At 41.0% G+C, this 12236-nt stretch overlaps 1 protein-coding gene across 3 annotated transcripts in view; it reads right to left on the reverse strand.

Annotated features, from left to right (window-relative positions):
- Window positions 1–12236, reverse strand: part of RNPC3 (RNA binding region (RNP1, RRM) containing 3) — a 343990-nt gene that overhangs the window by 135091 nt on the left and 196663 nt on the right. For all 3 annotated transcript variants that reach the window (XM_085602252.1, XM_085602255.1, XM_085602253.1), the window contains exons 10-12: window positions 5212–5379; window positions 206–300; window positions 64–122 (exon numbers count right to left, since the gene is read on the reverse strand). In XM_085602252.1, the coding sequence (XP_085458378.1) occupies window positions 64–122; window positions 206–300; window positions 5212–5379 (322 nt within the window). The remainder of the gene's footprint in view (window positions 1–63; window positions 123–205; window positions 301–5211; window positions 5380–12236) is intronic.

The raw sequence follows: 12236 nt of genomic DNA on the forward strand, positions 1-12236 counted from the left end.
GCACGGCTTGATTTCAGAACTTACAGAAATCAGCACTTCAGGACATTTTTATTCAATACGTACATTATACTTTCCGTTTCTGATGAAAAGTCGATGTATCTCCCAAAAATAAACTTAAGGTCCTGCAGATGAAAAAAAACAACACATCAAAAAAAAACATACCTCACAAATAAAATAATAATTATAATATATTGATAAGGCATACTTTTTCTTGAACTTGCTTTGATAAATTCTTCACGTAGATTCTGCAGTTCGGTTCACCAGGGTCATAACCTTTAAAAACTGAATGTTTCGCCATTTCTTTAAAAAAAGAAAACACATACACACTTAAGTAAACATTTTAACAGTGCAGATGCTTATTTTCATAAATACACATTTAAAAGTTGGCTCAGTGTTATGTGCTCTATTAAACGCTCCCTTTAAAAGACAGCATTTCGTATCTGTGATATTTTAGCAGTGCAAGACGGAAGACGGCTTGACATCGGCCTACATGTTTGATTTTAGAAAAATCCTCATACTGTTGTGCGGCTCGTTTTACGTATGGATAAACTTGTTGTTGAAAACAGAGCACAAAAGCTGCTGAGTTCCTGAGCAACTTCGCAGCCACATAATTGATAGTGAGCACAGTACAGTGGAGATGTGTGGTGCAGCGGCCAGGGCAGCTGACTTCGGAGCACAGAGTTCACGGTTCGATCCCCGGTGGCTGCTCAGCTCAGCACCATGTGACTCTGGGCAACAGCTCACTTAATTTCCACGACGGTCCCCAGCACCTTGAGACCCGTAAGGGTGAGTAGTTCTCGCTTTACAAATACGGATTTACATTTACTTTTTACATAAATGGTTGGAGGATGTTGCGAAAACAAGATAATCAACCTCTGAAGCCTTAAAAAGTAATAAGGAATATGATGATGAGTCAGACATCCTAAAACATATTAAAAAGGGACATTTATTAAGCAAATGCTTGATGAGAATTAAAAACATCTGCAAATCTGACAATTGCAAATCTGACAATGCGTCTTTAATTCTTCAAAGTGAAACTGAGGCATCAAAATCCAGTACTGTTCAAAATAAACCCCAATGTGACTTTGAGGAAAAAAAATATTTAGCAACTATTAGAGCATTTATAAGTAAATCAATTATTCCTATCAAAGCAACCTGTGCAGCCTAGATAATTAAAAAGTGGATTAACTGAGGAACACGTTGACCAATTTGCTAAACTTCTTCTCACGTGGAATGTTATTCAAATATGTGATGAACAGAAAGTGACACTTCAATTAGTCAAAGACATAACGAAGCAACAAGGCTTAAGGTGGTGTACCTGGATCCTAAAAATAGTAGTGTATTTTTGTATAACTAATATTCTGGATATATAATGGCAGACATCTATAAAGTAATGGAGTGAGAGCTCCCAGAAGGTGGTCAAGTTGTCTGATTTAATAAAACTTTACTACCTATTATGTATTATTATTGATGTTTATTTTATTCCCGAGTTTTCTTGTTTTGGGATTTAATTGTGCTTTTGCTGAATAGTGGGGCCACCTGAGAAGTTAAGGCAGATTTGTATTTAGTGAACGAGTAGTATTTGAAAAGATGTGTGCTTGGTGCAATGCAAGTTGGCACTCCAGTGGAATAGATGTGTTTGGTGGAAGTTTGTGCAGTAGACTCTAGTCAAGGAGTAGAGAGGGTCCGAGAATAAGCATGATTAAGGAAGGACTGATGTGATGTGTGAAGCATGGTTAATTATATGGCCGAGATGGAAGAGAAGGCTAAGCATAGATCACATACCCATTGCTTTCCTGCTCTGTGGTTCGGGTGCCAGTCTGGGCACAGTTAAATATATTTCATTTAAGCATGCATCATCCTGAAACTGTGCGTCCTTAAGAAAAGATTGCTAGTGATTGCAAGGTTGGGTTGAGTGGCTACTAGCATGGACTTTGTATTGTTGTATTTTTAGGAAATGTTGGTACTTTGGGGCTGAAGTGTGGTGGAAGCTTTGGCCTGGACCCTGCAACTGATGTCAAAGTGCAACAGCACATTAATGAAGATGGCTGTTGTTGATAAAGGTGAGTACTGATTTCTTGCTTTCAAAAACATGTTACAATTCTGACCTGTGACAACTAGGCTCAGAACTTCACATACACATCAATACCCAGGCTTAAAGTACACACAAATAATCCCAAGGCCGCGGCTGATGTGCACCAGAAACACCTTTCTAGGGAAGAATGAGCAGGTAGTCTCCCTTCAAGAGTGCAGATAAAATGTCAGACCTGCTGGAATCTAATTTCGTTGCCACTGCTGCCAGCCACCAGGTAGCCTGGTTAGAGGTATAGTACCCACCCCTCACTGTGGTTGTGACACACACTGAAATTATTACATTTTAAAAGAGATGGGATCCCTGGAAGAAACCATGAGTCCGGTCAAGGCAGTGCAACTTTTCGAAGAGGATTATTGTCTAAAGAGCGAGCGTGTGATTAATGTTTATTTTCATATGATCTATTTATTGTTTGTAAGAGTGAGGTTTACTTCCTTATGCAAATATATTTTAATGATTCTGCTTTTAACTATATCCAAGACTCATCTTATTGTATTAATATTTTGTACCTTTAAACGGATACAAATATATGTATTTTATGAAAAAGTACAAACAATTAAAACAAGCATGGTAAATGCAATTGGTTTCGCCTATGTGATTATTAATAATGTTTTGTTATTGTAAGTTTTAGCTTGGCGAGCAGGTGTAAAACTGATATGGTAAACTAATATTTGAACGGGGGTACCTGAAGGCCAGGCATTATGTTACGCGTTGATGAATAACAAGAAAATCAACAAATAAGAGAAGGAGGGACTGAGGAAGGAAGCAAGAAGAGCAGTAGGGATTTAAGAAAAGAGAAAAGGGGTCAGCAAGCAAGTAAAAAAATCAAAAAGAAAAGAAACCTCGGAAATGAAAAAGAAAGAACGAAAATGTGGAGTTTTGGAGGATTCAAATAAAGGTCGAGGATGTTCTGGTCACAGCACCTACTTTTTGGGCAGGATAGCTGCAACCAAGAAGACTTACTCGCTAGTGCAGCTACAAACAAGTTGGAGCAAAACTGAGCCATGAGAGGAGGACCCCTTCCAACTCCATTGAGCAGCAGGGGCACTTTTCTTGCTATACTCTGTCAGTGGAAGTAGGGATATGCATTTGATCCAGACTAGTTTTAAAGTTCACGAGCAGTCACGTGACGCCACTATGCAAAACAGCTACAGGTCAAGTAACTAGATTCATAATAGGCTAGCTGTCAATGTGGTATTACTCTGAGGATTTTCAAACAGGGTGAACGTGCTGCTATTGTTTAAAACGAAATTGCAATATTAAATAATTTAACTAGTCGTGTGGATCACAGAACGGCTATGTGTGGTTTTCTATTTACAGGTTGAACTAGGCTGAGCAGCATAGCTTAAGTGGGATGGGTGTGTTACATGAAGGACATTTTAAACAAGCATTGGCAAAGCCAATAGGTCTCGCCTTTGGGACCTTATAAGTGTTTAGTTATCCAGCACAATATCCTTGGTGCAACATCATCAACTGTTGCATGGCTAAACACTTATAAGGTCCCAAAGGCCAGACCTATTGGCTATGCCAATGCTTGTTTCAATATCCAGCTGCACCACTGATGCTTAAAGACTACAAGCAACACCACCGACACCCTAAGACTGCACGCTGCGCCCCTGATGCCCTAAGACTGCACGCTGCACCACTGATGCCGAAAGAAAACACACAGCACAACTGATGCCCTAAGACTGCACGCTGCACCACTGATGCACAAAGACTACACGCTGCAGCACTGATGCACAAAGACTACACGCTGCACCACTGATGCACAAAGACTACACGCTGCACCACTGATGCACAAAGACTACACGCTGCAGCACTGATGCACAAAGACTACACGCTGCACCACTGATGCACAAAGACTACACGCTGCACCACTGATGCACAAAGACTACACGCTGCAGCACTGATGCACAAAGGATACACGCTGCACCACTGATACACGACTACATGCTGCATCACTGATACACAACGACTACACGCAACACCACTGACACCCTATGACTGCACGCTGCACCCCAGATGCCTTAAGACTACACGCTGCACCACGGATGCCCTAAGACTGCATGCTGCACCACGGATGCCCTAAGACTGCACACTGCACCCCTGATGCCCTAACACTACACGCTGTACCACTGATGCTTAAAGACTAGGCGCTGCACCACGGACGCCCAAATACTACGCGCTGCACCCCTGATGCCCTAAGACTACACGCTGCAACAACTCATGCTTAAAGACTACGCGCTGCACCATTGATGCCCAAATACTACACACTGAATCACCTGATGCTAAAAGACTACGTGCTACACCACTGATGCCCAAATACTACACGCTGCACCACGTATGCCCTAAGACTGCAAGCTGCACCACGGATGCCCTAAGACTGCACGCTGTACCCCTGATGCCCTAAGACTACACGCTGCACCACTGACGCCCAAATGCTACGCGCTGCACCCCTAATGCCCTAAGACTACACGCGGCACCACTGATGCTTAAAGACTACGCGCTGCACAACTGACGCCCAAATACTACACGCTGCACCACTGATGCTCAAAGACTACACGCAACACCACTGATGCTCAAAGAATACACGCAACACCACTGATGCTCAAAGACTACACGCAACACCAGACGCTCAAAGACTGCCTGCTGCACCCCTGATGCCCTAAAACTACACAAAGTGCCATGCTGCCCTCAAATGTGCAGGCCGCCCAAAGGCCACGAGCAGCAATCCAACTACACAAAGTCCACACACTGCACTCGTAATCCAGTTACCACTCAATACATAATACATGTCCCCCAACTGTGTTTTTACCATAAAACAAATTTAAAAAACTATAGACGCTAAGAATATGCTAGCTCTAAAGATGTAATTACTACTTAAACTAAATAATGCTGCTTTTACACTTGGAGAGATTAATTGTAATTTTGTAAAACACACGTGTTTACTATTAAAACCAAAGTAAGGCAAATACAATATATGATACCATAAAAAAGCAAGAAACACACAATGCAAGTTGACAACAGACCATTCCACACATCCTTTTTTTGAACATGAGTAATTCACTGGAGTCTTTGTAATTTAAAAAATGTAATTGTAAATAACGTCAAGAAGTTACCTTTGCTAGAAATACGACCTTTATCCAATTCCTTTCGAGAAATAAATTCTGAAGGCATGTCGTCATCATTATCCTTATCTTCTTCCTCTTCCTGGTTACTGGAAAGAGGAGTTGGATAGATCTTGCCAAATCCAGCAGGGCTCAAATCTCCTGTGGTAGTACTGAGTTCTAAACAAACAGCAGAGAATGTTCAAATTACAAGAAGACATTAAGTGAAATGAACATCATTTCCAGCTATATATACAAATTAACACAAGTGGGCATATTTGCACAGGGTGGCTTGCAATTAAAGAATAGTAAGATAAACTGAAAAGTTCAAAATGAATATATATTCATTTTATTTCAGGAATAACCGAGAAACACAAAGCATATAACACAACAAGTCAATCATTCATAAACCTTTAGAACTGCTTTTAATATTTGCTTGGTGGGCTCAGGAATGTATTTCAAAATGGAATTCATACTTTTAAATTGGTCTTGAAAGAAGACCAACTTAATTAATGCCTACATGTCATCTATAATTTACAACAACTATTGCTCAATTATTGGTCAAAGAATTAACCGAAATGCTAGGAAAAGCTCGCCGGAGTATCTCAGAACCAATTTGGGGTTATTTTGACACAGATATAAGGATAAAAGCAATACTTTAGGTTCTTAAGGACCTGTGTCTTACAAGGTAAACAGAGAAAGTGCCGATCTCAGTTTTAAAGAAAATATTCTAGCCTTGAACTATGTCTGAGGTGCTCTACTAGGCCAGGGGTTTGAAATTTATTAAAATATCTACTTGTTCATGGGACAGGTTGCTTCATAAATCTACTTGTCCCATAATAAAATCTACTTCTCTCTGTGGTGCCACATAGTACAGCAACAAATTATGGCTGCAATCTCATTATATAAAAGCTTTAATATTAGCATTTCTGATTATGACAGGGCTCATACTCGAGTAGGGTTGAATTCCAGCAATTTCTTTATTTTGCCACCTTTCTGCAGATTTACATACTGGAGCTGGAAGTAGCATTAACCCCTTCAGTGCCACGCCCTTTCCCCGCCCTGTGCCGGCCATTGCATTAGCGGGCGGGGTTCATGACGAGATAGTCTCGTCATGGGCACAGCGCAACCGCGCTCCATGACGAGACCATCTCGTCATGGGCACTGAAGCGGTTAAGCAATACATACAGGGTTGGAATGCACGTTTTTTTCTGTACAAACCTACTACATTGCATGTTTTTTGCTGTTTCGCTAGCTCTTCTCCAATCTTTTTCCATACTGAGAAAGGTTGGAAATGTTCTCCTGACAATTGCAGAAGTAAAACTTCTTCCAGGGTTAGAAAAAAAGTGGTTGGAGGGAAAGTGAACTTGCAAATGCTCAACAGATTATCGCATGAACAAACCTCCACCCGTTTATTTGCTCAAGCTAAAAAGAGGTTCACAAACATTTTCTAGGAGTACGATTTCCTAGCCTACTTCCGTTACTTTTCTGTGAATTCACAAAAGCCATAAATCTGCTCAAAAGGACATTTACCAAGGGTGCAATTTTGTGACTTTCTTCAAGAAATAGGCCCCGAATTAGGTCTAGAGTTAATCAAGACCTTTTGTTTTTATTAATATTCTCTCCCAATCTATCTATCCATCCATCGACTGGCTTCCGCTCTTTCACAAGAAGCATATCGACACACAAAGTAGTTTTGTTCAGTGCCAGGGACTGCTGTTGCAATGGGGGATTTTTTAGATGAAAACATATCATTGCTTTTTACTAACGTTTGTTATAATGGTGAGGGCCTAGAAGGTACCACAAAGTTTTATAAAAACCATATCAAAACAAGACATGTACTGACAAAAGCAAAAGGCTGACCACCAATCTTAGACCTATTTGGCTTTGCCAATGTTTGTTTATTTTCTTATTTCCCATTATCTTGCTAAAACTGGTTGCAGTGATTTTCCATTATGAATAAGTTTTGGAAATGCTAGCCTGCATCAACACATTTTACTGAAGGATGCTTCAAAGAAATGTTAACTGCAATTTCAAAGTAGTTTAGCAAAAGAATGTTTTTCCTAGTTGCATTTTTTGTGAACAATTTTATTTTGAAAGCAGAGGATCATCAATCTATTTTCAAACTCCTGCAGATAACTGCATCTAATTAGAGAGCATTCTGGGAGCACTGTACATAGCCTTATATTGTTAAACTTTGCAAATGCGTGTACACATTTTTAGACTGGAACCACTGTCAGTAGTGCAGTCCGAGATAACATTTCCTTAGAGTGTTCACCCTAAAAAGAAGAGCTTTGTATTACTGAACCATAAATACAAGTTCAAACAACATTAACATATTGGCATAAATTTACCTTAACTTCAGACAATATCCTTACTTGATCTATAATGTGTACTGTAAACTGGCAGCCAAAGGGTTTGTGCTGCAGGGGATTGGGTCTACTTGTCCCAAGGACAAAATAAACATGAACAATTATTGTCTTTGACCCCAAATAATATGGCCTAGGCGTCGCAATATAGCAATGTCACACTCCTGCTATGCACTTGTCTTAGTAGTTCGAATTAGATATTGCTTGAACTACTGCTTCGAACAAATCTAACCATGAAGTTCTACATTCTCCATCAAAAGCGCAGATAATGAATGAAAATACCTTAGTAAAGCCATCCCAATACATGAGCAAACATTGGTAAAGCAATTAGGGTTGGCTTTTTATTGAAATTTTGCAACTACTTACTTTGTAACAAAGTGAAAAAGCTGCCTTCATAATTAAAAGACACCAAGAATGTCTTAAACCTGTTAAATAAGCTTACATTCAATCCAGAAGGGGAAAGAAATTATTTTCCTACAAGTATCTGTTGGTAGCGTACAGTGCCCTAGATTGATATGCTTGTCTTACTCAGGTCATCTTGTGTTGGGCTCGGACATTCCAAGTTGTTTTTGTTCGAAGAAGTATTTTGATCACACAATGTCCTGTGACTTCTCCCTTAGTTGGTAATGCACCTGGGCACAGACTCCAGTGTTAGATTGTGTTTCGCACAGCAGATGATCGTAATTAAGGAGTGAGTGACTTCAGTATGGTGGCCACACATATTAGATGGTAAAAAAAAATTATTAAGGAGTATAGGACATCTGCAGAAAACACTGAATCCAGGAAGGTAGTGGGCACATGTGACGCTACAGCACTACACACTTCAAACAGATGCTTACAGGGTAACATTTTCTGTTCGTAGGATGTGTGGCTGTAGATACACCTGCTCTGCATAGTCTTTAAAGCAGCACTCCCCTAAAGCAGTGGTCTGTCAATGGAGGTTGCAGATGTCTGAAATAATGTTCTCAAAATTGTTTGGCCAATTCTAGCCTACTGACGAGCTAGAATATCAACACAATAATTTGCAGAGGTGACCATGCAGTTGCCTTACAAATATCAGCTATGGGACTGTTTCCCAAGATAGCAATTGTTGCACCCTTCTTAAAAGTAGAATCTGACCTAGGAGTTGGCAGGCACGGGTATTTTGACCTTGTTGTAGCACGTTGGATGCAGTTAACAATCCTTCTGGCTATGTCAGCTTTTTAATATTGAGTGACCTTTATAAGGTTTAGCAAAAGCGACAAAAAGTTGTGTTTTATAAAAAGGTTTAGGTCCATCAATGTAGTACATTAGAGCCCTTTTAATGCCTAATGAATAAACGCCCTTTCTGGCACTTGATCAGATTGAGATTAGAAAATCTGGAGCGTGATTGTTTGGCTAAGGTGGAAAGGGGATACAACCCTGAGGAGGAATTAAGGGTTAGTTCTAAGAATGACTCAATACTTTAATGGAAGCCTCTCACGGAATAAGAGCCTGCAGCTCACTATTAACCTTAAAGTCGTAATAGCTATAAGGAAAGCCACTTTCCACGAGAGGAATTTAAAAGGGCAAGAGTGCAATGATTGAAAAGGAGGGCCCATTAGCCTAATGAGAACCACATGACGGTTCCAGAAGTGCAGGTGACACCTTGGGCAGGATAACTCTTAAGGCCCTTCATCAAAGCTATAATGACAGGTATTCTGAATAATGAAGATCCCCCCTATTTTTCATATGTGCAGCAATAGCAACTCGGTGAAGGCGTACATGTGTAAAGCTAACCTACTTTTAAAATTAGAGCAGGTGGCAAACAATGTCCTGCAGAGGGTTTGAGAAAGGTCTAGGTGTTTTTAAGGGTTTCCCTGAGAATATCCATACATTACTGTGGAAAAGAGAGATAACTGAACTCTAAGACCTCGGGTGCCATATTGCTATATTGGGCTGCATGTCTGATTCTGTATTGGTTCTGCATGAGTTCTGGCCTGTTGAGGAGCTTGTCAGAAGTAACAGACATCTCAAGGAATATAGAGAACCATGGTTGTCTCACCCAAGTGAGAGCTACTAGTAAAAGATGTTTGCTGTAGCTTCCTTACCACGTATGGAAGGAGAGGAGGAAAAGTGTGGGCAAATATCCCTGACCAGTTGACTCATAGAGCATTGCCAATGGACTGTGGGAACCTGGAGGCAAAGTTTTGCGTTTTGAGCTCGTGTGAGTGGCAAACAGATCTATCTGTGGAACAATCCAACAACAGAAGTACAGTAGTAGGACTTGTGGGTGGATTTCCCACTCATGGACTTGTTGATAGGTTATGCTAAGCAGGTCTGCAAATACTTTGTCCACCCCAGAAGAGAATCTGTGGAGGAGATGTATTTGCTGGTGTACAATGCTAACTCTGCTGTGCTAGTGGTGAGAGCTGTGGAGAATGCGTGCCACCCTGTTTCTGCAGGTAGTACATGGAGGTCATATTTTCTGTCCTTTAAAAGACTATGTATGCTTGGATGTTCCGACAGGCTTTGGGAGCTAGATGAAGGGCTTTAAGCTCTAAATAATTGACATGGAAACCTTAGGTGACCACACTTTGAAATGTCATTAAGTGGAGATGAGCCCCCAGCGAGAAACGGACACTGCCGTGGTAATGAGGTCCATGAATGGCCTGCCTTGCAACAGGTTGTTGCCGTTCCACTACAGCAGACAGTGATGTGCACTGGCCCTTACCAACACTAGATCTTCCCAGTGACCGTCTGCCTGTGACCATTGTCCTGCAAGGAACTCCTGTAAAGGATGGACAAAAAAAAGGGCTAGTTTTAAACACCAAGCTAATAAGAGAATGTGCTATGAGTCAGGGGCCGGAAAGCAGGGGTTCAAAGATGGTTTGAGTTCTCGGCAAGGCTAGGCAGAGCTGGGGTAGAGCAAATCTGCTCCCCTTTAGAAGGGGGAGAGAGGGGCATGTGTTGCGTTTGTGCTCACAGCCTCTCACTGTAGTTTAACTAGGCACATAAGTGTGAAACTGGGCCCAGTTTTTGTGGGACTGCGATATGTGTATTGTCATCTTGAATGGAGGAACAAGGGAAAAACATGAAATGTCTGAGCAGAATCCTACAGGGCGGAAAGGCTCTAGCCAAATCAAAGTGAGGGCTTCAGTGTTAAATGGTACATCACACATCTCAAAATTAATTTTTTTTGCAGCACCAGGAATAATGCAGCACAATGCTACATTCTAAAGCTAATAAAACTTGCCTGGCAAACTGTATAGGCATATCCCTTCTTGCAAATATACGGATAAATGTAAGGATGGGAAATGTATTGCTTTGAATAAGAGCATCAGCTAACAGTAAGCCAATAATAATCTCTTGTGGCAAACACCACACCCCACATACTCCATGCCGTACCTTAAACATCTTCTCAGTGGTAGTGCTATGAAAACACAACACGTAGGAAAAGAATGGAAAATATAGGAATATCCTGGAAAGAGAGGGTAAAGAAGAGGCAAGTTAAACAATATAGGCACATAACATCTAAAATTAAGTGACAAAACAATATATAAATAACCAGGGCTACAGCCCTAACCGAAAACAACATCTGAAAGGGAAGCAGAAAATAGAGGATATAGAGAGAACTATGGTTAGCCGGATACTTTGACAAAAAAGTTGCAACGGCTCTGCAAGAATAAAAGAATTCAGTGGAGAAGATTCCGCAGAATCATTTAGACAAGAGTAAGGGCACTTCTAAAATGTACGTGGAAAAGGTGGTACAAGGAAGAATGAAACAACCTCAGAAATCTAAACGCAAGCATTACTCTTTCTTGGCAAAATTCCTATGCTACACTGACGCATCCCGGGCTGCCAAGTCCAAAGGCAAGTGTTAAGGACAAATAGAAACAACATTAAAGTAATGGGACAATCTTGCTGAAGGAGGAGACAAGAAAGTCTAATGAGCAAATGTGTGCTAATGCTATAATGACAAGTATTCTGAATAAGGAAGAATCCTCCTATTTTGATATATGCAGAAGAAAAGTAAAATTAGCAAATAGGAGTGGGAAAACTTCATAAAGCATAAAAAGCAAATCAACAAAACACAGCTTTTAGCCCTCCCAAGATAACTGGGTATACCTCTGTTATGTTATGTTAGGGATACTTCTAAAGAGCACGACTCACCCTGGGGCATCTCGGCGCTATACCTAGTAGTCTGCTGAGGAGGGTATGAGAGGAAAAGACACGACAGCAGAAATAGAACCCTAAGTGATCAGAACAAAAAAGTTTTCAGTTGTTTCCTGAAGATAGTGAGGGAGGGGCAAGAACGTATGGAAATAGGAAGCATATTCCAGTAGCGTGGCGCAAGATATGAGAAGGCCTTTCCCCAAGAACGGGCGAGGCGGATTCGGGGGGTCTTCAGGAGCTCAAGAGAATTAGACCTTAGATTGCGAGTAGTGGTCTGTTTAGTGAGTCTATTTGACAGATATTTGGGACCTTTACCATTTAAGGCCTTATAAGTAAGGCAACAGGTCTTAAAGTATGCTCGTTTCGCAATCGGGAGCCAATGAAGGTCTAGAAACAGAGGGCTGAAGGTGAGCCCGCTGGACGATTTAGGATCATTCGCGCAGTGGTATTTTGGATGACCAGTAGCTTCTTTAGCAGCGTCGGGCCTAGTTCTGCCGCCAGCAGATCGTTGCCGTAATCGAGGCGACAGATCAC

The sequence above is a fragment of the Triturus cristatus genome, chromosome 4_2 (genome assembly GCF_964204655.1).
Source record: "Triturus cristatus chromosome 4_2, aTriCri1.1, whole genome shotgun sequence".
In the NCBI taxonomy this organism is placed as follows: Eukaryota; Metazoa; Chordata; class Amphibia; order Caudata; family Salamandridae; genus Triturus; species Triturus cristatus.